Source organism: Peromyscus leucopus, chromosome 4, assembly GCF_004664715.2.
Source record: "Peromyscus leucopus breed LL Stock chromosome 4, UCI_PerLeu_2.1, whole genome shotgun sequence".
NCBI lineage: Eukaryota > Metazoa > Chordata > Mammalia > Rodentia > Cricetidae > Peromyscus > Peromyscus leucopus.
In genome coordinates, this window is record NC_051066.1 from 145,617,398 (window position 1) to 145,642,481 (window position 25,084).

Genomic DNA, 25,084 nt, shown 5'->3' on the forward strand with positions numbered 1-25,084 from the left:
CCAAGCTGGTTTGGCCTGCTTCTCTTCTTGTCCCCTGCTCCCTGACCTACACCTTAGCTGACAGGTCATACACAAGGGTAGTGCTGTACATCTACACCTGACCAGCTACATCTGTGGCACACTCTCACCCCCAGAAGTCTAACTAAACAAGTGTATAGACTGATAACTATGACAAAACTCCTATTCTACAGAGACAGAATGCAGATTCCCAGAAGAGAAGCCTAGCACAGCCCTCCCTCACAGGAGGTCTAGGAGGGAGCTGGGTGCATGACTGCTACCCAGGATGTTAACATTCATAGATGCTCAAGTCCTTTATGTAAATTGATTTATTTCCTTAGAACATACACACATAAGTCTCTGGATGACTTGATACAATGTAAATGCCACATAAAAGTTATGCTGCATTGTCTAGGGAATAAAGACAAGAAACAATATTGTACTTGTTCAGTGCAGATGCACACTCATGTGTGCATGTCTGTATGTATATACACACACACACACACACACACACACACACACACACACACACACACACAATCTATCAATGTAGCCTAGCCATCCTTGAACTCAAGATCCTTCTGCTTCAGCCTCCCAAATGTTAACATTACAAGCTTGTGCTACCAAGCCTGGTTCCAGAGCATTTCTGATCCTAAGTTAGCTGAGTCTACAGGTACGGAACATGCAGATACACTGGTCACTAAGGGAGGGATGGGGTGTGTAAGGATGATGTGTTTTCTTATTCCTAAGAAAAGCTTAAATCATTGGGTTTTTTTTTTTTTATTTTGCTTTTTGAGAAACTGATAAACCCTATATAAAACCAAGTAGAGAGATGGTTCAGTGGTTATAAGATCACTTGTGGCTCTTACAGAGGACTTAAGTTCCCAGCATCCCAAAGGAGGCAAATTACCCTTAACTCCAATTCCAGGGGATTCACTGCCCTCTTCCGGGCCATGCAAGCTGAACACTCACGCATACACATGAAATAAAAATTAAAAAATCAAAATACAAAAGTCAACAGTTAGCTTCTAGTTCATTTTATTATGTGCAGTGCTGGGGACTGAGCCCAGAGCCACGCTAGGACATGCTAGGCATGAGTGATCTGGTAGTCCCAACAGCTAAATTTAGATATATTTACTTGCACAGCACTGAATAATCCAGTAACAATCAAATCACCAGTTGCTTTACACAAAGCAGAACAGAGTAAGGCAGAAGTCTTTGGTTCCTCTTTAAAGAAAACAGCAGGTTCCAATCTGCAGACCTTTACCTGGCAGTGCTACATCCATACACAGCTGAGAACCAGCACCACCAGCCACCGTAGTACAGAGCATAGGGTAAAGGAAGAACAGAAAAGCCCCAAGAGACTCAGACTTTGTAGCCAGGTCTGACATTCATATTACTAGCACTAAAGAGGTTGAGGCAGGAAGACAGAGTTCCAGGCTAACTTTAGTTACATTGTGAAACATTGTCTTTAAAAACAAAAAATCTGGGCTGGAAAGATGGCTGGTCTTCCAGAGGACCTGGGTTCAATTCCCAGCACCCACATGGCAGCTCACAACTGTCTATACCTTCACCCCAATGCACATAAAATAAAGTTTAAAAAAATATTTAAAAAAAAATCAGACAGGCAGGGGTGGTAATGCTTTTAATCCCAGCATTGAGGAGGCAGAAGAAGGTGGATCTGAGTTCTAGGCCAGCCTGGTCTACAGAGTGAGTTCCAGGACAGTCAAGGCTACAGAGAAATCCTGTCTCAAAAAAACCAAAAATAGGGCTGGAGAGATGACTCAGAGGTTAAGAGCACTGACTGCTCTTCCAGAGGTCCTGAGTTCAATTCCCAGCAACCACATGGTGGCTCACAACCATCCGTAATCAGATCTGGTGCCCTCTTCTGGCCTGCAGTCATACATGCTGTATACATAATAAATATATAAATCTTAAATAAATAAATAAATAAATATTAAAACAACAAAAACCCAAAACCACCACCAACAACAAAAAAGAAGCTATAACAAAAGAAACACCAAAGCTTGTGTGTGTGTATGTGTGTGTATTACAAACTAATGTGTCCATAAGAGAACACAATCTGTGCAAATCTACCTATAGAAGGTGAGAGGTCAAAGATAATCTTTTTTTTTTTTTTTCAGATTTATTTTATGTATGTAAGTGTTCTGCCTGCATGTAGGTATGCCTAGGACCCCAAATAAGTCAGAAGGTGTCAGATCAGGTGTCAGATCCCCTGGAACTGAAAGGAAAAGTGACACATACAAAAGTTACCTCCTTCCAACAGAAAAAAAAAATTTGAGGAGTAAATGCAAAGCTGTTTGTTTTGCAGATCTTTTCTATAGAAGCCAAGGGCTCCCCGAATGCCAGAGTTTATTTTTTTTTTTTTTTTGTTGACAGTAAAAGAAAATATCCACAGAAACAATGTGGTTCTGGCCACGCCTGGTGGTATACACCTGTAATTCCAGAATTTGGAAAGCAGAGGCAGGATGATCTCTGAGCTCAAGGGTAACCTGGTCTACATAGTTAGATGCTGTCTCAAAGCTGGCATCCTGGCATCTGAACATTCACCTAATGGAAGTATTCTGTATTCTATCCTCAAAATGCTTTTCCCTCTTTAAAAACAACAACAACAACACCTCTGTGATATTTGATTATTTATTCAGTGCTGGGGATTGAATCCACTATAGATGGACAAGTGTTCTACCACTGAGCTACCACCTCAGACCCTTGATAGTGTTCTTTCAAATTTTATTTAAACATTTTTATTATTGTGGTATGCATACACCCACACCACCAACACAGGTGTGGAATCGTCTCTCCTTCCACCTTTACATAGGTTCCCAGGGTCTCTAGAACACAGGTCATCAGGTTCACAGCATCTATGAAGCAAGCACAAATACTTTTTAGCCTGTTGGGCTACCTCACCCACCAGTTCTTTCAGCCCATATACTTTTAGTTTCTCTCTAGAACTGCTACTCTCTTTTTTCAAGACAGGGTTTGTCTATGTAGCCTGGATGTCCTGGAACTCGATCTGTAGACCAGGCTGACCTCAAACTCAGAGATCCTCCTGTCTCTGCCTCTCAAATGCGTGTACCACCATTGCCAGGCTTGAGAACTGCTACTCTTTCACAGCGAAACAATTTCAAATCGCTGCCTTGGCTTGCATAACAGTGGTACCTTTGACCACAGGGTAGCCCCTCCTACCTCAGGATCAAACCTTATGGCGTCTCTCGCCCAGGTCCACTTCTTACATACAGGAAACTTGGCTAATGAATCCACCAGGCTGATGACATTTCTGTCAACTTGGCAACTGTCCCAGATTGTAGGCAGTGTGGCTGTCTCTGGACACGCTCACTTATTTCCTACTCTCATACATCCTTAGTACCATTGCACACAGGTCTTCATCACTCTGTTCCACTGTCCTATCTGTTCCACACATACTGTAGAAACCACCTCTACTCTGGATCAGATCTACCCTTCTCACCTGGTCCCCAGAACCTTCCCATGTATACCTCAAATTCAAAAGCATTTCAAAGTCTAACATACAAAAAGTGGCTCACAGGGATCAGAACATAACTCAGTGGGTAAGAGCATTTGAAGCTCAAGCAGAGGCACCTGAGTTCTAATCCCTACCACCTACATAATAAAAAGCCAGACATAAACTTGTGCCTGTAATCTCAGCACTGTGTGTAGGTGGTGGTGAAGGGGTAGACAGCATTGCTGGGGCTTGCTGGCTACCAGCCTAGCTTCAGGTTTAGTGAGATCTTGTCTTGAAGAAATAAGGTGGAGTGACAGAGAACACAGGCCTTGTCCTCTGGCCTTTATGCACACCTGGGTGTACATCCCCACACAAAGAAAAAACGAAATGAGTTATTGGTTCAAACCCTCTCCCCTTTGCGAGTATTCATCCTGGGGAAGGACATCAGTACTATTCATGCATTTATTTCCCCATTTACAACAATAGATTCATATAAAGTACCTAAAATGTGCCGAATATTTTTATTAACTGAGATGCCCAATACACAAAGAACCTTCCTTTCCTTTGTGTGTGTGTCTGTGTCTGTGTGAAGATGCACCTGTGTACTCAGGCAGGTAGAAAGCTAAAGGTCAATGTTGGGTCTTCTTCAATCTCTATCTTACTTTTGAGAATTACGCCTCATTGAATCTGGAGCTCACCAGTTCAGGTAGGTGGGCTTGCCAGGAAGCCTCAGGGATTCTATGTCTGCCTCCTAGCACTGGAGTTATACACAGAAGCCCCAGTGTCTGTCTTTTTACATAGGGATCAGCCTCAGGTCCCTATGTTTGTGTAGTGAGCACTTTAGTGACTGGGCCATCTCCCCAGCACAGTGAACCTTAGGTTTTTAGGGAATCTTGATATAAGGCATTGGCAACATGGAGTAGAATGTTGGAAGCCAAGGGAAAAAAATTAGTTCATCTTTTTTCTTTGAGGCAAGGTCTCTCTGTATAACCCTGGCTGACCTATAACTCACTATGTAGATTGGGCTGACCTCAAATTCCTCTGCGTCTAAGAGCTAAGATTAAAGACATGCGCTACCATGTTTATGTGTATGAGTGTTTTGCCTGCATTTGTATGTATGCGTACCATATACATGAACAGTGTTCATGAGGGTCAAAAGAGAAAGCCCAGAGCTGGGCGGTGGTGCCGCACGCCTTTAATCCCAGCACTTGGGAGGCAGAGGCAGGAGATCTCTTTGAGTTCGAGCCAGCCTGGTCTACAAAGCAAGTTCCAGGACAGCCAGGACTCTGTTACATAGAGAAACCCTGTCTCGAAAAATCAAAAAAAAGAGGGATCCCAACCCCCTGAAACAGGGAACAACAGGCAGTTAAGTGTCCTTAACTGCTGAGCCACCTTTCTAACTCCAGAACCTAGTTTCTCAAACTGTGAGTTGCAGTCCTATATGGGGTTGCATAACTGAAATAGGGAGATAGATCATGAAAAATTTGGCAACAGTTATGGGTTTCTACTTTAATCCCAGTACTTGGGAGACAAAGGCAGGCAGACTTCACGCCTGTCTAAAAAAACAAAACAAACAATAGTTTTTTTAATTTTGAAAACACTCTCCTACAGTCATTCTTCAGCATTTGAGTTTGCGTGTCCAACTAGTAACTTTGGATGGTGTTTAGGATATTAATTTTAAAAATTGCTGTTGGATTTACTGACTTGAGTTTTGCCAATAAACAGATCAGGACTGGGATGTAGTTAGCTGGCAGACTGCTTGCCTAGTATGCACTAAGCTCTGAGTTCAATCTCCAGCACCACATAAACTGGGTGTAGTGGCATCAATCTATGTTGTGGAATAGGACATTTGTTTAACTATGTAAAGATGTGTTGCTATTTTACCTTGCCTGACTAAGAAACCTGACTGGTCTAATAAAAAGCTGAACAGCAATAGGTAGGCAGAAGGGGAATAGGTGGAGCTGGCCGATAGAGAGAAAGGGGAGGCCATCCAGACATGAAGGAAGCAGGAAAGCAGTATGTCGATAAGGTAAATGAGACTCAGGGCAGCACATAGATTAATACAAATGAGTTAATTTAAGTTGAAAAAAATCCATCTAGAAACAAGCCTAAGCTAAGGCAGAGCATTCATAATTAATAAATCTTGGTGTCATGGTTTGGGAGCTGGTGATCCAAGAAAGCCTGCTACTAATCTATAATCCCAGCACTTAAGGTAGAGGTAGGAGATCATAAATTCACTGTCATTCTTGCCTACACATAAATTTAAAGTCAGCATAGACTACAAGACCTTGTCTTCCAAAAAATAAAATTCCAGGCTGGACTAAGGGGGTCAGAACACTTATTCTTCTTTCAGAAGTGGAGTTTGGCTCTTACAACCTCTGCTCCAAGGGTTCTGACAGCCTCTTCTGGCCTCCAGACCCACATGCTCAGGCATGCACACACAAAATAAAATAAATCATGGGGAAAAATTCAGATTTTTTTTGACACAGGGTTTCTCTATGTAGCCCTGGCTGAGCTGGAACTCTCTATGTAGATCAGACTAACCTTGAACTTAAGCACTGAGACTAAAAGCCTGTGCCACCTCATCCAGCCAAATTTCTTTCTATTTTTAAAGATTTGCCAGACGTGGTGGGACGTGCCTTTAATTCAGCACTCAAGAGGCAGAGGTAGCCGGGCGGTGGTGGCGCACGCCTTTAATCCCAACACTCAGGAGGCAGAGGCAGGTGGATCTTTGTGAGTTCGAAGCCAGCCTGGTCTACAGAGCGAGACCCAGGAAAGGCACAAAGCTACACAGAGAAACCCTGTCTCGAAAAAAAAGCCAAAAAAAAAAAAAAAAGAGGCAGAGGCAAGCAGATCTCTGTCAGTTCCTGACCAGCTTGGGCTACAGAACAAGTCCTTGAGTTCCAAAACAACCAGGGATACACAGAGAAACTCTATTGGAAAATAAAATATATTTAAAACAAAAACTGCTGTGTGGGGGTGGTGCACGCCTTTAATGCCAGCACTCAGGAGGCAGAGGCAGGAGGATCTCTGTGAGTTCAAGGCCAGCCTGGGCTGCAGAGTGAGTTCCAGGACAGGCTCCAAAGCTACTCAGAGAAACCCTGTCTTGAAACACCAAAACTAAATTAATTAATTAATTAATTAATTAATTAATTAAAAATAAATAAATAAAACTGCTGGATGGTTGTGGCGCATGCCTTTAATCCCAGCACTTGGGAGGCAGAGCCAGGCGGATCTCTGTGAATTCAAGGCCAGCATGGTCTTCAAAAGTGAGTTCCAGGAAAGACACAAAGCTACACAGAGAAACCCTGTCTCGAACCACGCCCGCCCAAAAAGTTACTTTCCCTAGACTCCTTTTTCAAGTCACAGCTTGTTGTGCTCTGTCTTTTTTGTTTTTGCGAGACAAGGTTTCTCTGTGTAACAGCCCTGGTGGCTGTCCGGGAACTCACGCTGTAGACCAGGTTGGCCTCGAACTCACAGAGATCCGCCTGCCTCTGCCTCCCAAGTGCTGGGACTAAAGGCTTGTGCCACCATCACCTGGCTAACTCAGTTCAATTTTAAGCAAGCATACTCAACTACCTCAACGCAAGCTGTCCAACATTCCTCCCAGAAATATTCCAGAATTATTTACATTACAATGACTCAGTTTACATTCTCCTCTGGTAGACAATAAGTAGACAATAAACATATAAACATGCAAATATCTATTTACCAACTACAGCCAGGCAGTTTTCTAGGGCCTCCAGCTACCCCCAGCTTTTACCGCAAGCTCTTAGGACCCATCCCAAGGCAAGGAGTAACCACAATTCCCAGTGCATGGGGGTCCCTTCTCCGGCGGCAGGAATCCCCTCTGCCGGCGACTCGAGCAGGGTCCCCCACCGTACGCAGCTAAGAGGCGTACACTCTGTGAGCGCCTAGAAGTAGGAAGGCCCTCTGTGCCCGGGGGTAGTCCCCACCGTGAGCGCTTCTGAAGCATGGATCCGCTCCGTTCCGTGAGTGCCTTAGAAGCAGGGAGTCACTTCTGTGCATGCTCCCATCCCTGAGAGCCCCAACACTAAGGAGTCACCTTCGAGAGTGCCCAGAAACCTGGCGTCCCTGCCCAGGGAACAGGAGTCTCCGAAGTCCGCTCTCGAGCTCTAGGCAGCGCTGTTCTGACGCTGATCTGGCCTCGATTATAACGTCCGCGGAGCAAAATCCTAGGCGCTCGCTTACGTCCGGAGGCCTTGCCTTTGGGACTAGAGCCCGGAGGACTGCAAGACGGAGAATGCCCTCCCTTTCTCGCGCATCCCCGCGTCCCCACACACCTGAATCCCTCCCCCAGCTCCATACACATACAAAAAAAGAAAAGAGCTAAGACCTTTGCCTCGAACTCAGTCTACACGTCTCCATCCCCGTGCTAGCACTCAGTACGCAGACGCCCCCGCAGCAGCCATCTTACGCAGAAAGCACATAGGCCTTTTGACTCTCGCGCCAACCCGTAGAGCTAGGGCACCGCCGAAGAGTTATGCGCAAAAACGGAAGTCGAAGTGCAAGTGTCCGGTGACCGCCCGCCCAGCCCCTTCGCGAGAGGATTCCATTGGTTGCTCGTTCGCATAGCGAGATCTTGTGATCTCGCGAGAGGTGTCTGAGGCGGACGCCGGTGTGTCTACCTCCGCTTCGCGCCCCGCCCCCGCCTCCGCCGCGGCCTCCGCCTCCGTCTCCACCTCTATCTCCAGCTGTCGCTGCCGCCCCTCCCCGGCCCCGGGAGCGGCCGCGGAGCCGCCGCCCAGACCCTGTCGCGCGGGAGGCGGGATCCGCACGGTAAGATGGCCGCAGCGGGCGCCGGCGGCGGTGCCGAGCGTCTTCACGGGGCTCCGGGGTGGGCCGAGGCGCGGAGGTCAAAGGTTGGGGGCCTGTGCCCGCCAGGCTGACCTGCCTCGGGTATCCGAAGCCCGCGGAGGGAGCCGGGGTCAGGGAAGTCGGCCCTGCCCTCCGCGGCCCTGCCACGGAGCGGGAGGTCTGGAGGCTGCGCTCACTTGGGGTGCTACCGGGACCGGAATAGTTTGCAAATGTTCCCACGTCTCAGTGATGAAAGCCGCAGTAAAGCGGAGACTGAAAGGTGAAGATGCAATCAGTTGCTTCGTTGAAAGTCATCCTCAGGGCTCAGGGTGCTTCCCTATCGACTGTGTAATCGCTGGATTTGGGATCACAGACTCTTAGAGAAACACTATCGCCGGGTCTCTCTCTGTCCGCAGTCTTGCTGGGTAACTGCTTCAGGCTGCCGAGTGGAAATGGAGAGGAAGGAGCCTAATTGGGGGACATTTCCCCAGACTAATTTTTCGCTTACCTGTGTATCCAGAATAAAAGTTGAATCGGTAAATTCTGCTGTTATCCTGTGGCTATGGAGAGGCACAGTCCTATGACAACCCCGTTGAGTTTCACTTCCCGCCTCCCCGGCTACCTTTCAGGCTCTGGGGCCTCCAAGTCCTCCAGAACTAGAAGTCCTAGTATGCCTCAAATTCTAAGCCCCTCTGCATTCTCTGACCACATTCTCCAAAAGTGGGCTTTTTTAAAAACACTCTTGCTTAAATAACTTTCCTCCCAGCGTGTGTAAATGTGTTTCCCTAATTACTGTTTCCAGCGTGGGTCCCAGGACCTGTAATCCGGAGTCCTCTGCACCCAGACTTGCCCTGCTCCTCCAACCTGTTCTACTCGCACCCCTCCCACGTTGTTGTGGTCCCATTTCTAAGACCTGGCACTCGAAACCTGCAGTCTCTGGTTGCCCATGTTTCTTCCTTCTCTCTTGTTCCTTCACACTTAGTCCAGCAACAGCCGTCATTGATTTGGAGGCCAAAACTTGATCTTGAGTGTCTGTTCTCTTCTGCTGCCCTCTATGACAGCACTAGGATGTCTCTTTGTTGGACTGCTTAGCTCTCCCCACCCAGTAGGCATTCCCTTGTCAGCCCAGAAACCAAAGCTATCTTTCAATTTTATGATTTATTAAAGCAAAGTAGCTTATCATTTGCAGTGTGCAAAATAATATCCATGAGATATATGTAATCCGGAAAATGTTCCAGCTGATGCTCCCAAGCTACCCCAGCTGCCTTCTTGTGGCTCTGCTATCCTGCCTTCCTCCCACATGAAACAATTCCTGTCAGATTCCATGTCTTTGCTTAAAAGTACTCAATATTTTGTGCTAAAGATGTGCATGTAGTTCATTTCCTGTTTGACTTTGCAAAACTCAGGTCACGCTTGGACTTCTGTTTTAACTTTTTTCCCATTCCCATTACTGTTTTAAAGTGATGCACAACCATAATCCCTCTGAAGTCTAAATACTCTGAATGTAAAAGCAGTATTTTAATTTTAGTTATTTTTGAGGCAGGGTCTTACCATGTAACTCTTGCTGGCCCAGAACTTGATCTGTAGACCAGGCTCAGACTAGCTATGAATTTAGAGACCTACCTGGCTCTACCTCACAAATGCTAGGATTAAAATTGTGTGCCATCACACCCAGCCAAAACAGTTTTTTTAAACCTGTTTGTTGGCAAAACTTGATAACATCTTTTAGCTTTCTTTACACTGAGTGTGAATAAGCGTGTTTCACTGAATAAATGATGTGTACTTGGACCATGCTCCCTAGTCTCTGGAGAGGCTGTCATACATAAAGCAGATGGGAACTTGTGCCATATTATCTCTGTGCAAGCTGCAGAATTCCACATTCAGAACACACCTGCCCAAGGGTTTGGTCATGTCATCTATATAACTGCCTCTATTCAGGCTGTTGAATGAACATTTTGGGGAGTGGTGTCCACATTTTTGCCATCTTGAGGTGTGTATTGGTGAACAGCACATCTTTGGTGCGTGTTAGAATCTTTCTAGAATGCAGGGATACAATTGCTGCACTGCAGGAGGCATTGTGTACCACCTTATAAGGAATGTTAAGTTGCTTTCACTATGTGTGTGTTCCAACAAAAGAGTTGGAGAAGATCTATCCTTCACTAAGACTTGTCTTCATTTTGCCTGTTTGATTGGTGCCTCCTTTTTTACATCATGGCATAAAATTTTTAGTATATAGCTCTCCTTTATACCTAGCTTCAAAACTAACCACCTCCTTCAGAGTGTGATGATTTTTCTATCTGACCCAATCTGATGTCTTGATCTCTTCATTTCATACTTCCCACCCTTGACCATACTTCCCACCCTTGACCTTCTTTATTTTACCCAGACATGTATTTTTCTCAGGCCTTTTTTGCTTGTCTCAAGATTAAAAGTATCCTCCTACTCTTCCACTTCTTACTACACTGCTGTGTTTATTTTCTGAAATGATTACAGTGGGTATATAATTCTTCCTCAGTTGTTGTATCTTTATCCTGTAGAAATAAATCATAATGAGTTATGCAGAAAAACCCGATGAAATAACCAAAGATGAATGGATGGAAAAGCTCAATAACTTACATGTTCAACGAGCAGATATGAACCGTCTCATCATGAACTACCTAGTCACAGGTAAAGCCTGGCTGTGAGGGTGTCACCACTTGGCAGTAGCTCTCTCTTTTTAAATAAGTAGCCCTTTACCCCTGAAGCATAATGATATTAGGTTATGCTGAGAAATCATAAAAACACAATGTTAACTTGATATTTGTAAATCAAATGGACATGTTCAAGATGGCCTTTTCTAGCCCTAAGTGGATTCACATCCGTAATCCCAGCACTTGGAAGACTGAAGCAGGATTTTGAGTTCAAGGCCAGCCTGTGCTATATGAGACCTTTTCTCAACTTCCCTACTCCGTAAAAAAAAAAAAAAAATACTTTTCCTGTCGATAAAATAATTGCTCCAGATCTCTGAGACCTTAAAGGAACATCCTTTTTTGGCTCTTGACAATTTATAGTTAAGCCTTCAGGATTATTAAGAGTGTTCTGACTCAGAAGGCTGAGGCAGGAGGATTCTGAATTCTAGGCCAGCCTGGACTGCACAGCAAGACCCTGTCTCAGAATTTAAAAAAAGAAAGAGAGAGAGAGAGAGAAAGAGAGAGAGAGAGAGAGAGAGAGAGAGAAAGGAGGAAGGAAAGAAAGAAAAGTTTGAGTAGATTTAAAGCCCAAATAATTGATATCTTCTGATCTTCTGGCCAGCTTGAAAAAATATTCTGGCCTGTTTCTAGGTGTGCCCAACTCAGAACAGTGAAGGGAAGGGAAATGGTGGAATATGCAGAAAAACAGCACTTTGATGCTCCTGTTTCAGGGGAAGGTTATTGTCAACTGGAGTGAGAGAGTCAGCTATCCTGCCCAATTTTCAAAAGCAAAGAGTGGAAGTGTTCCAGTAATCTTTAGCTTCCTGCACCCCTCCAATTAATTTCTGCTAAAATGTCTTAGAAAGTGGCTGTAGAAATCTTGGCCCTGCCGTTTCACCAGGCTCCTGTGGGTAAGGTGGCACCAAAGCACAGTGGCCCTGTAAAGATCCAACAAGGTGTCTGCCTCACCCGGCGTTGGCTCTGTTGTTCTGGCATCTCAGCCTATAATCCCTGCTCTGAAGGTGTCACAGCACACAAGGGCTAGCAGTCTATAACCCCCAGATGGAGGCTAGAGTTTTTGAAAGCTGCAAATGAATTATAGCATTCACTATTAATCACAAAAATAGTAAAAAAAAAAAAAAAAAAAAAAAAACAAGTCCCTAGGAAAGTGTGATTATATGTAGGATCATTTTAATGGTGGTTGGGTTCTCTAGAGGTACAAAGCCTTAATTCCTGGTTATCTTTCCTAGCAGTGAAGATAGTTTTCTTTTCAGAGGGCTTTAAGGAAGCAGCAGAGAAGTTTCGAATGGAGTCTGGGATCGAACCAAGTGTGGATCTAGAAACACTTGATGAGCGAATCAAGATTCGGGAGATGATACTGAAGGGTCAGATCCAGGAGGCCATCGCCCTGATCAATAGCCTCCACCCAGAGCTCCTGGACACAAACCGCTATCTTTACTTTCACCTTCAGGTGAGTTTTAGAGTCTGATGTGGATGCTTGGTAAGTTACGCTTGTTCGCAAAGGCTCAGAAAGACGTTGGCTGTTGGGTGTTAGTAGAACATTGCTTAGTGTTGAGAAGGGGACAGGCTTTGAGGTGACTGCTGCTTTATGTACTGTATAGAAACTAGTTACTTTTTAAAGGTGTGTGTGTGTGTGAGAGAGAGAGAGAGAGAGAGAGAGAGAGAGAGAGAGAGAGAGAGAGAACACGAGCACATAGCATGTATGAGAGAGAGAGAGAGAGAGAGAGAGAGAGAGAAGAGAAGAGAGAGAGAGAGAGAGAGAACACGAGCACATAGCATGTATGGTAGTGAGAGGACCATCCTGGGAGTCCTTTCTCTACTCTTACACCGGTTCTGGGAGTCAAACCGAGACAGCATGCTTGGTCAAAAAGCACTTTCACTGCAGCATCTCACCAACCTCTCCTTTTGCTTTTAAAATGAAAATGTACTAACTTAGAGATGCTAGAAAAGCCTTTCCTTTGAAATGTCTTTGTTTTTTCTTTTTGTGGTGGTGTGGGTAGAACCCAGGCCTTGACTGCATGCTAACCAAGTGCTTTAACCCTGAGTTACGCCCTCAGCACGTAAGATAGACTTCTGACTGTGTGTGCCAGCCAGGGTTGGCTGTCTTTGCTGTTGATCATACTGGATGTCATCTATAAGACTGTGTGTAGCTCAGCGTGTCTGTCTTTGTTACTGACCAGCAACAGCACTTGATCGAGCTTATCCGTCAGCGTGAGACAGAAGCAGCGTTGGAGTTTGCCCAAACGCAGCTCGCAGAACAGGGTGAGGAAAGCAGAGAGTGCCTCACAGAAATGGAGCGTACATTGGCCTTACTGGCCTTCGATAGCCCTGAGGAGTCACCTTTTGGAGACCTTCTCCACATGATGCAAAGGCAAAAGGTAAAAGACTGGAAAGGGAGAGCTCTGTTCGTGGACACTCGGGACTTGTGGGAAGAGGGTACACAGGCTGCGTTTGTGATGGGGTGAAACACACTGGGCTAGGGTCCTCCAGTAGGACACCAGCAGCTCCTCTCATCTGTACCCTTTATCTGGTAAAACGAGGAGCAGCAGCATTGTGACTGTTAGTATCCAAAACCCTTTGTCAATTTTTCTTCTCTTAACCTTCTTCCTGTCAGTTTAGAAATGGGTATCCTAAGTATTTTCAACTTAAGATCTGTTTATTCTTCTGAAACTTTTTCTTGTTCCTTCTGTGTGCTGCAGGCATGACAGCTCATTGCTTCTGAGGCCCATGTCTTCCTTTTCCCATGTCTGGATCCCTCTCTCCTAGGGCTCTGTCCTCTCCACACCGCGTTAGAAGGACTGCCCATCCTTAAGGCCTTGAGATGTCTCTTTAAGCTTGCCTGCAGGGAGCTCACAGAGCCATTGTGCTGCTCTTCTCCCTCAGAGTCCTCACAACACTTGTTTAAAAGGGTCAGGGCACTTGCTGACCAAAGTGTAAGACCCCTTCAGATGAGGACTGCAGTGGCTTATAGCCACGCAGTTAATGTGTTTTTAAATGAGTAACGAGCTTCTTGGGTGTGAACAGTATCCAGGTGGGATGGATATAGCTTAATGATAGAGTTCTTGCTTAACGTGCTTAAGGACCTGGATTCTATCCCTAGCACAACAAAAAGATGTCTTAAGTATATATCAGACTTGCTGGTAGTACATGTATGTGGCCATCTCTATTGGATGTGTTTCTTTTCTAGGTGTGGAGTGAAGTTAACCAGGCTGTTCTGGATTACGAAAACCGAGAGTCCACACCTAAGCTGGCAAAATTACTGAAACTGCTACTTTGGGCTCAGAATGAGCTAGACCAGAAGAAAGTAAAATATCCCAAAATGACAGACCTCAGCAAAGGTGTGATTGAGGAGCCCAAGTAGAGCCTGTGCACGGACCCAGCACTGTCAACCAGCACAGGACTCGTTCCCGTCTGTCTGCGACTGGCAGATTTGTCACTGCAGTAGAGAACCTTTCCCCCTGTCATTTTCTTTGGCCCTTATTGTTTAAAAAGGGGAAATGGCCTTTTTAAACACTGGCAAACCCATGATGGAAGACACCACCTCTGCCATGCCCTGCGTCCTGAGCACTGCACACTGCAGTTGACTATCCCAGTGCTTTCAGTGTTGCTGGCTCTGGAAGATCTGGTTTGCTGCGTGTGTGCTGCACTGCTAGGGAGTGTCATTTCAGCTGAAGGCCTCACGCTCACAGCATAGGAAAAGCACTGATGTTCTTTTGCTTTCTGCTAGCGTGCAGGCAGGCAGTGTTTTATTTTCCTAGGTCTTATCAGGCCTTCTTCAAGTTTTTCCTTACCCCTTTTCTTCTTTTCTTTTCCTCCTCTTTGTGTTCCTTCATAGGAAAGAATATATAAATTTGTAAATCTTAATTCAAAGATAACTTGTGTGCGGGTATTGAGTTTGATTTAGTTCTTTACTTTTTGGTGTGGGCTGTGTGGCTTTTGGGAGGGAATGTGTGTGTGTGTGTGAGGGATGAGGCTGTGTTTTCTTAATTTTTTAAATATATTTTTTGGTGCTGTATGTGATGAGAGATTCGTTCATAATGGACCAGTGAACCATCTCTTGTAGGCAACTTTGTTGAAAATAAAGATTTCTCTTTACTTCCAAAATGACCACAATGGCTTCTAAAAAATTGTCATCCACACAGCCCTTTTTTGGGTGTCCTGTCCCTATTGGCATAGGGACAGCACCTTTACCCATACCTGAAGGACTAGTTGAAAAGTCCATGTGCCTAGGGAATGCCCTCCATGACAGCAAGGCAACCTGGTGTTGGTGGGGATGGCTGGGTGGTCTCAGGCTTCACAGGACTGGGTGTTCATGCTAGCTAGTTTGAACTTCTGCTTGGCAAAGTAGTTTCTTGTGCTTCTATGTCGGCAGTGCTACAGTGTCCTGATTCTCACGAGCTATTTGTTACGTACTCAGTGGAAGGCAGGAGGGACATTACCTATGAGGTGTGAGGTGCATGTGTAGGTCAGTGATCAGAGTGTTGAGCATATACATGTGTCATGCCGGGGCAGGTGTGTTTGGTTGATTCTTGGCAGTGGCCCAGGCCTGATTGGGCCTTGTTAGAGCAGTGCTGAAGGCTGGGATGTGGACGCACAGACCTGCAGAGCCCTCAGCCAGTTAGCCATGGATACGGATGGTGGAGATGATATGGGCACTGTCCATTGGTAGAAGCTCTTGCCTGTCTGACATTAGAGCAAAGAGTTCTGGTCTTATTGCTGACAAGCAGTGTCCTTAGTAACTACTGAATTTGGATTGTTGGCCTTGTTCTTGAGCAGTACAGTGCATACTGACAGCTGGGTCAGACTGGGTTTGTTCAGCTTGCTGGCACCTAAGCTGCTCAGGTAGCACAACTAACCAGCTGCCTCTATCATGTCCATACTTCAGTATTCATCAGTATCTATTTTTCTCCCACAGGATACCTTCCTTGTTGGGATGGGATGAAGTGTCTTCCAGCTCTCTGCTTTTACTACAGAATGCAGGTGCTTTGGCAGTATTCTTAGGATCACATTAGCAACAGGCTCAAGGATAAAATTGTTGCTGTCATTACGACCCCCCCCCACACACACACACACACACACTGCTCTTCTGGTCTGTGAGTAAGGAGTGAGCAGACCTCCCCTTACCTCCTAAACAGGTGGCTTTCAACATCGTCTTCAGATGTAGCCTCTCATTAGGTTTGAGGATAAGAATAAGATGGAAGGAGTTACTGGAGAGATGGGATGCTGGTTAAGAGGACATGACGAATAATCACAAGGACCAAGAGTCCAGCACACACATAACAAGTCAGGTGTTCCCCAGATGCCTATAACTGCAGCTCCTGGAGATCTGATGCTCTCTTTGGCCTCCGCATACCCAGACATGCAGGTGCGTTTATACATGTTCATACACAGACAATTTTTTATATATTTTTAATTTTTTTTTTTTTTTGAGACTGTTTCTCTGTGTAGCTTTGGAGCCTGTCCTGAACTCACTCTGTAGACCAGGCTGGCCTCGAACTCACAGAGATCCACCTGCCTTTGCCTCCCAAGTGCTGGGATTAAAGGCTTGCACCACCACTGCCCAGCAAATATTTTTTTTTTAAAGGTAGAAGGAAAGGAAGTTTTAATTTTCAGGTAGCTAGTAAGTTAAATGAAGCAGAAGTTGGGGAGGGGTATCAGTAAAGATACAGTATTTGTTTTTAAAGTACTATATAAAGTTAGGTGTGGTTGCTCCTGCCTGTAATTACAGTATTCATGAGGCTGAGGAAGGATTTTTCCAGTCCAGCCTAGGCTATATTATATATGAGATCCTTTCTTAAACAAAATAGCACCAGATAGCCAGCATATTTGTATCTTTTGTTAATATATATATAAGATCATTCATATAACAAATCAGTTTGATATGTTCTTAAAACTAGAGGGCATGAAATGTATAGTAGTGGGAAGTTCCCTCAGTAGAGATTATCCACAAATCCACAAAAGAGGCTTGTTGCATGCATGAAATGTTAAATGGCCGTAAGACAAGGTGTTGACATCTTACCACTTCAGTCAGTCACTTAATCAGCCAACACCACAGATGTCAGCAAGGCTCGAGGACTTCAAATAGAACTGCTTATTTATCCATGATCTGCCAGTGCCTAGACATCCCCTCCCAAGGGAGTACATGTAGACTTCTGTTGCAGCAGACAAATGAAGTTAAGCTACTTGAGCATGCAGGATAGATTAGTTTTTCTACTTGTCTGAGTCTCACTCAAAAAAGTGCTTATGGCTTTTTACAAAGTAGCTTTATTTCTTTTTTGCTCCTTTTAATGAACAATGCCTTGAAATAAATGAAATAAGAATATTCTGGCCGGGCGGTGGTGGCGCACGCCTTTAATCCTAGCACTTGGGAGGCAGAGCCAGGCGGATCTCTGTGAGTTCGAGGCCAGCCTGGGCTACCAAGTGAGCTCCAGGAAAGGCGCAAAACTACGCAGAGAAACCCTGTCTCGAAAAACCTAAAAAAAAAAAAAAAAGAATATTCTGATACTCTTTCAATATCATAGAGCTGTGCAAGGAGTAACCCCAGTTTGAAATTTTCTAAAGCAGGTGATTATTGCACACTAAAGATGAGGATTTATTAGTTTTGTCACTTGAATTATAGTTTGGAGTTGGTGTTTGAGACCTCTATAGTGTATGTAGCTGAAGAATAGTGTCTTGGAGGTCAGGCCTGTGAACCTGAGGTGGGCAGTGTGATGTCTTTATTTTCTCCTGTGCTATTAGTTTTAGAGAGGAGGAACCAGGGTTCCAGAAGGACTCTTAGATGTTCCATGATAAAGACACTGATGTCATCAAGAGAATGAAATGGGATTCCCTTACAGGTTCTTGCTGTCCAGTCTCAGAATGAACAAAAGACCAAATTCCAGTGTCAAGTGAACAGAGTGGTCTGTGCACACCCTGCATCTGAACACACTGAATTGTGTGCAGTGGACGACATGCACGGTTACAGTCTTGATGTCCAGCCTTCACTCACTGTTGCTTTGTTAACCTGTCTTCTTCTGACACCATGTGCATTTTTTTGTTGTTTCACACGTGTTGCTTTTTTGTGATGCTTAGTAAGCTGGTTTGGCATCAATAGATGTGTAGAATCTGTATAAATCCTTAGCTTACTAGAGTACCCATGTGCATACTTATCTGTAATTCTTCATTCGCGGGCATTTGTGACCCAGCCACACATCTGAGAAGTACAGATGGGTAGCTTCTGGCTTCTTGCTGCGATTTGTTAGTACAAGTTTTCATGTTTTTCCCAGAATGGTTGTCTGAAAGCTCCGCCCCCACCCCCATTTCCCTGGGGGAAATGCAAGTCAGTGTAGAATTGCAAGCATAGGAAGATGTATCTGCACTCTGGTTTTGCTGTCCCCACTTCAGCAGTGTTTACCTTATTACAAGAAAGCTTCCAGACATCAGAAATACAAGCACTACCATGCCTCAGTATAATGCCAGTCCACCCCGCTGACAGCTGCAGCATTCCTGGGCCTCAGGATGAGATGGCTGTGGGTGCACTGTGCATTGTGTGTGCAGTGGCTTCCACGCTGCTGGCCAGTGTGGACCTCTCCATGGCCGTTTTCTCAATCAGGCTTGAGGGAAATGCAGGGAAAAGAAGCCTCCAAGGGCACCAAGCAGCACACTGCAGAAGCATCCTGCACTGGGTGGTGGGTGTGACTGTATACAGGAAAGGGCCTTTACCATCCCTGGGCCCTTCATGGCAGTGCCATGATGTGGCACTCTTGACCATCGCTCACAGTTCCCTCAAGCTTCCAGAGAATGATGCTAAACTTCCCAGTGGCAGAGATCTCTTCTTGTATGCTTGAATGTGAACTCTTACATGTTGAATCTGTGGAATTTGGGAGACCATCTGCCTATCATGAATGCTTTCCCTCAATTTTGGAATGCCATCCTGACTTGAGACTTTATACTTATATGAAAGAACACAAAATTTAGCCCCTGGTGTCATTACCTGTTACGGACTCTGACACAGTTCTGTGCACTATGGGTAATATGTCCTAAAATAGTCTGCCTGTTCTGGAAGCAGAATATCTCCAGTGGTATTAAGTCCTGAGCAACTACTCATCAATGGGGTTACATGTAAATCTGGTGGACTGGTAAGGCAGGAATGTGTGGCCTCAGGCGGGTATGGTTGTTTAAAGGGTTGTGGAAGTCTGCTGTATCTGAATCTTATCCATGCCCCTAGATGAAGACCAAGTTAAGGGCCCAGTGTGACCCTAATACAGAAGAAAACTGCAGAACTGTTTGTGCCTAACTGTAATCAAGAGATATGACTACAGGATGCTGCCTGTATATAACTTTTTTTTTTTCCTTTAGATTTTTAAAAATGTTATGTGGATGAGTGTTCTGCCTAGATGTATATTCATGCACCATATATGTGCCTAGTGCCCACAGAAGTCAGAAGAGTGTATCAGATCCTTTGGAATTGGAATTATGGACAGTTGTGAGCTATAATGTGGGTTCTAGAAATCAAACTCAGGTCCTCTGTCAGAAGAAGGGCTCTCAATCACTGAGCCATCTCTCCAGCCATTTGCATGTGAATTCAAGGAAGTTCTTTCTTAGATGCAGGTCCTGATGAAATTTCTTTTGCCTGGCTTCTCTGAAAGTTTGATGGAGACTCTGGATTGGAGGCTTTTGGAAGACAGCTACTACACTATATCCTTACTACACTACTATCGTGCATGTGATTGTCCACTTCCTGAATCTACTATGCCATGCATGACTACCAGTCTCCTAAAGCGGGACCTGCAATGCCTGGTAGATAGGCTCTAAACAGCTCTGACTTCCCCTTTCCTGTAAACATCTACAGGTTTCACCCATGTGCATGCACACATGTACACACAGGAATTATCCCTCTCATAGGTCAGATATCTGACAACCTTCCCCAGCTGGTTCTCAAAAGTAAAACAGGCTGTCCTGTCACCTGGAACTCTGGTGTGAAGAGAGTGAGGAAGTAGTGGAGGTGGTGGCCGTGTTTCTCAGCACTTTTGGTGTTTACAAGGTTCAGCTGAAGGCACCCAAAAAAGAGCTGTTCCAGAGCCCCAGAGATAATTTTGTGAATGGAACTGGCCACGCACAAGCATCTTTGGTCATCATGATGTCCACCGTCTGGCTTCCCGCAGACTCAGACCTAGCTGCTTGAACTCTTCTCTACCATGTGCACATTTGGCTTAGAAGGTGGATACAAATTACGTTCAGTACCAAAAGCTTTTTTTCTTCTTTTCAGATCTTAACTTTGTAGCCCAGTCTGGCTACATCTGTGCTGCAGGCATGCAACACTACATCTGGCTCCTGAAGTCTGGTAGCTGGAGAGCTCTGCAGCTACAAAGTCTTATTTGTTACATATGCCTGTCACTAATGGAGTAAAATCTAATTCTTCTCTCTGGTTTATTTGGACTTCTCACCTTTGAATTGTGTGTGTTGGGTTACAGAAGAGGCAGAGATTAAGTGGAGTCTTGGAGGCTTAGGCCCAAGGTAGTGTCTGGGAGTTGCTTTTATTCATGAACGCAGTCATCTGGACCCAGACTGCCTTCTCAGTAGAAATAAGCAAAGATCTAAGAAAGCCAGGATGACAGTATAAGCGGCAAGGAGTGAGTCTCTCAGCTCAAGGAACCGTGCCATGGCTCCCTGTGCCAGATTTGTATAACAAAACATGCTGACATGGGGCAGGCAGATGCACTCAAAAGGCACAGCCATTGCTCCAGAGGACTATGACAGATGTTACCTATCTAATGTCTCCACATGGAATTTTCCAACTTGAACTGCAAAGATGGCTTTGTCAGTTGGGTGTAGGGCAGCTCATAGTATCAACTAGAGAATGTCCACCCCAGCTACTGCCAACTTCTGGTGTTGCTCACCTCCCAGCTAGATGTGATCTTTCAGGCAATTCTGGCTGTACCCATGCCTTCTGCTTTAGTGACTGGGAACCTGGGGAGGAATGCCCCCCCCCAGCATTATCTTGGCTATTACTCAACTATTCACATGGCAGCTGGGGTATCCCAACACTGAGGGGTTGGGAACTCTGTCTTCAAAATTTGCTAGTGAAGTCTCCCCTGTACCTTGGCCTCACCTGCCCTGTTAACTCTGGCAGGGTAGCTATCCACCCTGTTGTTGAGGCTCTGGCCTGATATGTATATCAAACACCCTGTGGCTACTCCTGCAGACCTCATGTATCTTACAGGTCCCTCCTCCATTCAACCTACTTAAGGTAGCATCCCTTCTCTACTTTTGTTCACCTGTCCCCAGAACAGTGACCCCCCTCAAGAAGAAATGCTAAACAGCTGCCCTGCTCTGTGATTCTGGATCTTTCATATACAGTTTCTGAAGAGAGTCACATAATAAATTGGGTAACTAGAAGAGAACATACTTACTAGTACTGTACACTTAACATACAATCCCTGGGCTGCTAGGGAAGCAAGCCTTTCTCTTCCATCATCTTTGTGTCCTACTGGATAACTGATGTAGATGGAAGACTGACCTTACTTTTATTAGGTCCTGATTGTTTTCCCCAGTACTGGAGATTGAATCCAGGGCCTCACATATGCTGGGCACACCCTAGCCTCAGGTCCTAATATTTTTTAATACGTATGTATACTATAGTGAAGACCTGTTGTGAGCTGGGCTGTTGAAGGCTCATAAGGCATTGTGTGGAGGGTGGAGAGAAAGTGGAGCTTCTGAGTGCAATGGGAAGCCTTTAGTGGGTGTGTCCCAGTTTGCCTGCAGCTGTATGGGGGAGGGATTTATTTAGGATAGCTGGAAACAAAGGAGGGATGAGCCAGTATAAGGAAGGAGCCCCAGAAGCCTGCAGGTGAGGTGTAGCTGGGACCCACCCTAGTGCCTAACCGGTGGTCATTGCTCAAATCCTTTGCCCAGGATTTCAAGGCCAGTGACCACCTTCACTGCCCCTAGTGCTATCACCAGCTCAGTTCTGCTCCCAAAGATCCATTTTTAAAGTTGACTGCCCTAAAGTTTTACTGTCTTTGCATTTGGTTATGGATTGATCCCTGGCTTTTACTAGACCGTTTCACAGCCCGATGAGGTCTTTCATCACTATCTCCCAGGACTTTGTAGCAAGGACCAGAAACCCCCATACGTACTGCTCTGAAAGTTACTGCTGGCAGGTCTGGGACCACAATTCCCCCAGGGAATTCTCTTCCCCAGCCGGAAGTCCCAGTGGCAAGCCTGGGGCTGCGGAGCTGGAAGGTCCCTGGCCCTGCCTCCCCAGACATCAGTAGGGCGGGACTCAATTCCGGGGGCGACACGTCCTAGGAGAGCTAGACGGAAGCACTGGGACTGACACGTGGACTTGGGCGGTGCTGCCCTGTGGGTTGGCCTAGGCCTGAGGGGAGGGCACGGTACTGGGACACAGCGGTGCCCATGCCATCTCAGCGCTCCAGCCTGATGCAGTCAACACCAGAGGAAGCCGGCAAGACCCCATCTGCAGCAGCAGAGGATACACAATGGTCCAGGTGAATGGGGATGTGGGTGGTGCCGGGGCAGGGAGGACATTTACATTTAGGGAGACGCAACTTCACGGGACCAGAGTTCAGGGAGCACCAGACTCTAGGGGCGCCTCCTCGGCTCTCTGTATGTAACCTGCTACCTTCACTTCTGGAACTGGCATGCTCCTCTTAGCTGCCCAAGAAGAGGGAGAACGCAGATGCTCAACCAAGTAAAGGGACCCTCCTCTTCTAATCAAATACCAAAATCTGGCAAATGGCTCCTTCGCCCTTCTCCCTGCCAGTATTCTGAGGTCTGGGACACTTGATGGACGCACTGGGCTAGACAGATGCTCCCAGCTTAGGGATCCAAGCAGCACCTCTGTGTCAGAGAGGCAGATCCTGAGTTCACAAGGCTTCTAAACTAAGAAGGGAAACAGCAGTTACCATCCATACTCATTCATACTCCATTCCCACCGTTTCCACTGCCCTCCAAATAAGTAGCCCCACAGAAACCAGGTACAAGAAGGTGGCATCTGGCTACAGGACCACTGTGAGAGGGTTCAAATGGGAGCCCAGAAGAGGAGATTCAGAGTACAAAAAAGCTCACACCCTGCTCAGGTTCCTGAGGCCCCCAGATGGAGGTGCTGGACCCAGGGCCCAGAGTCAAGCCTTGGCACCTCCCAGTCACCTCAGGCAAGAGCCCTGGATCTCCTGGGAGGAATTTCAAGGTCCTCCTGGAGCAGCTGAAAGGCACAGCAGGAGGTTATGGAGAGGCACCAAACCAGATCTCACCCCTGCCAGTAACAATTAGGGGAGGGCCAGAAGAGGAGCATTGTGTGCCTGCTCTCACTAGCTCTCGCTCTCTGGCTTGCTACCTCCCACCCTACCCCATGTTTATCCCAATGACTCTGCCTCACCTGGGCCCTGGAGGCACCACTGTGGGCTTTCTGAGAACTCTGAACTGTTCTGCCAATTTTGCTGTAGGTTACAATTTAATGGCTCTGCTTGGCCCTTGTCTTTACTGCTCTCCCTGTGTGCATGCTCCAGTCACCTTTGGCAGAGGTGGTGGCTGAGAATTCTGGGGGATTTTGCAGGGTCAAGGTCACTCTCAACTCATGTGGGGGTAACAGTAACAGCAATAAGTATTCTGTCTGCCTCCCATCTCTTCCAGTCCTCTTTGTGACTTGGAAGGCAATGCTCTCCTCAGCAAATTTTGGGAGATGGGGAGGTTGGTGGAGGCTGAGTTAGGGAGATATAGCACCAGGGTACACTATGGTCTGTCTGGTGCTCTGGCCACTGGTGCCAGCACATTTCCCCTTTCTGAACTAAGGGCCATGTGACCACCTGTTTGCTCAACCCCGGATGTTCTGCACAGGCCATCTACAGGAAGCTAAGGCTGCAGAAGTCTGGGAGGAAGTATCATGCCTGTTGAGAGTGCCAGCCTGAGCTCTGGCTCCAATCAGGCAGGTGGAGCTTTTCAGGCAATCCTGACCCAAGCTCCTGGTCCTAAAGAGCTCTCAGCAAGATGAGGGATCTTGGACCTGAGGTTCTAACTAGTCCTCAGCAGCTGGCCTGGTAGGACCCCACCAGGAGAACTTTGATGTTGCCTAGGCTTTTTCTGACCTCTCATCGCCATCAGGAAGCTAGAGACACCTCTCATTTGGAAGGTGTGGGTCTAACTGGCTTCCTGCTTCTAACTAGTTTCTAGCAATAACAGGGCTGGGCACTCATAGGTGCACCTAGGGAAGAGTAGCATATTGGGTGGGTTTCTCTTGAACACAAGTGACTCTGCTGCTTTAGTCACATAAAGGAATAAAGCTCCTCTTGAAAGACACCTTTGGATTGTGTGGGTGAGTCAGTGTTGCTCCTGTGCTCCTGCTGTGATCCTTGTGCCTCCAGTCAGCTGAAACAAGCCACCTATGCTGCATATAGAATCCTCACCTAAGAGTGGGCTTCCACAAGTGGGACAACACTTTAGGGCAAGCAGGACACTTTCCAGGGCAGCATTAATGCTTGACTGGTCACCTGTGTTTTCAATAATCCAGTAGCAATGTTTGCTCAGGACGCTGTCCTGACAAGAAATGAAAGCAGAATTGGAAGGTGGGGGTTGCTGTGTTCTGGGCTCTTACTGGGAAGAGGTCTGTCAAATCCAAGAACAGACTCTTGAGGAGATAGGAGGGGAAGACTCAGAAACCCAGCTCCTAGAAGCCTGAGAAAGAACCAAGCTACACTATGCCATGTACATGTGGCACCAGCTAATGGGGGCAAAACCTTTCTTGCACCAGCTGCTGGCAGTTTCCCCAACTAATAAGCTTCAGACCCACTGAATTCACATGGAGTCTTGCCAGATGATGATCCCTCCTGCCTGCTAGCCTATCCATGCCTTGTCTTCTCTATGAAAAAAAGTAGCATCTGGGGATCCCAGCCTGGGAGTATCTTGAGCTCTGAGTCTTCCCCCTCAACCAGCAGGGAACTTGTTGACATCATATTGGGTAAGCTCCCAGCTTGCTGCCCTCCTCAGTACCTGGGGTCCCCAGATAAGTGGCAGAGGACTCAGTCCTTCTTGAACCTACTCAAGCGATTCATTCCTGACTCTGGGGTTCAGAGGTTCCTTACCACACAGTGGACACCACATT

The 25,084-nt window shown here is 46.2% G+C and overlaps 2 protein-coding genes across 13 annotated transcripts in view; both read left to right on the forward strand.

Annotated features, from left to right (window-relative positions):
• The first annotated feature begins 8,189 nt into the window (after positions 1-8,189).
• Gid8 (GID complex subunit 8 homolog) lies at positions 8,190-15,094 on the forward strand. 3 transcript variants are annotated; one of them, XM_028885319.2, is made up of 5 exons: positions 8,190-8,278; positions 10,834-10,963; positions 12,240-12,436; positions 13,167-13,364; positions 14,174-15,093. In XM_028885319.2, the coding sequence occupies exons 2-5, from the start codon at positions 10,846-10,848 to the stop codon at positions 14,345-14,347; spliced, it is 687 nt and encodes a 228-aa protein (XP_028741152.1). In that variant the 5' UTR covers positions 8,190-8,278; positions 10,834-10,845; the 3' UTR covers positions 14,348-15,093. The 3 variants fall into 3 exon arrangements, with proteins under 3 accessions (XP_028741152.1, XP_037061361.1, XP_037061362.1); XM_037205466.1 differs by lacking the exon at positions 8,190-8,278 and adding an exon at positions 8,735-8,832 and having other exon boundaries at positions 12,216-12,436; positions 14,174-15,094; XM_037205467.1 differs by lacking the exon at positions 8,190-8,278 and adding an exon at positions 8,735-8,832 and having other exon boundaries at positions 12,219-12,436; positions 14,174-15,094.
• Positions 15,095-21,663: 6,569 nt separating this feature from the next.
• Positions 21,664-25,084, forward strand: part of Slc17a9 (solute carrier family 17 member 9) — a 34,695-nt gene continuing 31,274 nt past the window's right edge. For 4 of the 10 annotated variants that reach the window (XR_005091454.1, XR_005091456.1, XR_005091455.1 and 1 more), the window contains exon 1: positions 21,666-22,475. Coding sequence is in view for 5 of the 10 variants with exons in the window: in XM_037205468.1 (XP_037061363.1) it covers positions 22,384-22,475 (92 nt within the window). In the remaining 5 variants the exon portion in view is untranslated. Of the gene's footprint in view, positions 22,476-25,084 lie in introns of all 10 variants that reach the window. The other 6 variants (XR_005091458.1, XM_037205471.1, XM_037205469.1 and 3 more) reach the window with 4 other exon arrangements.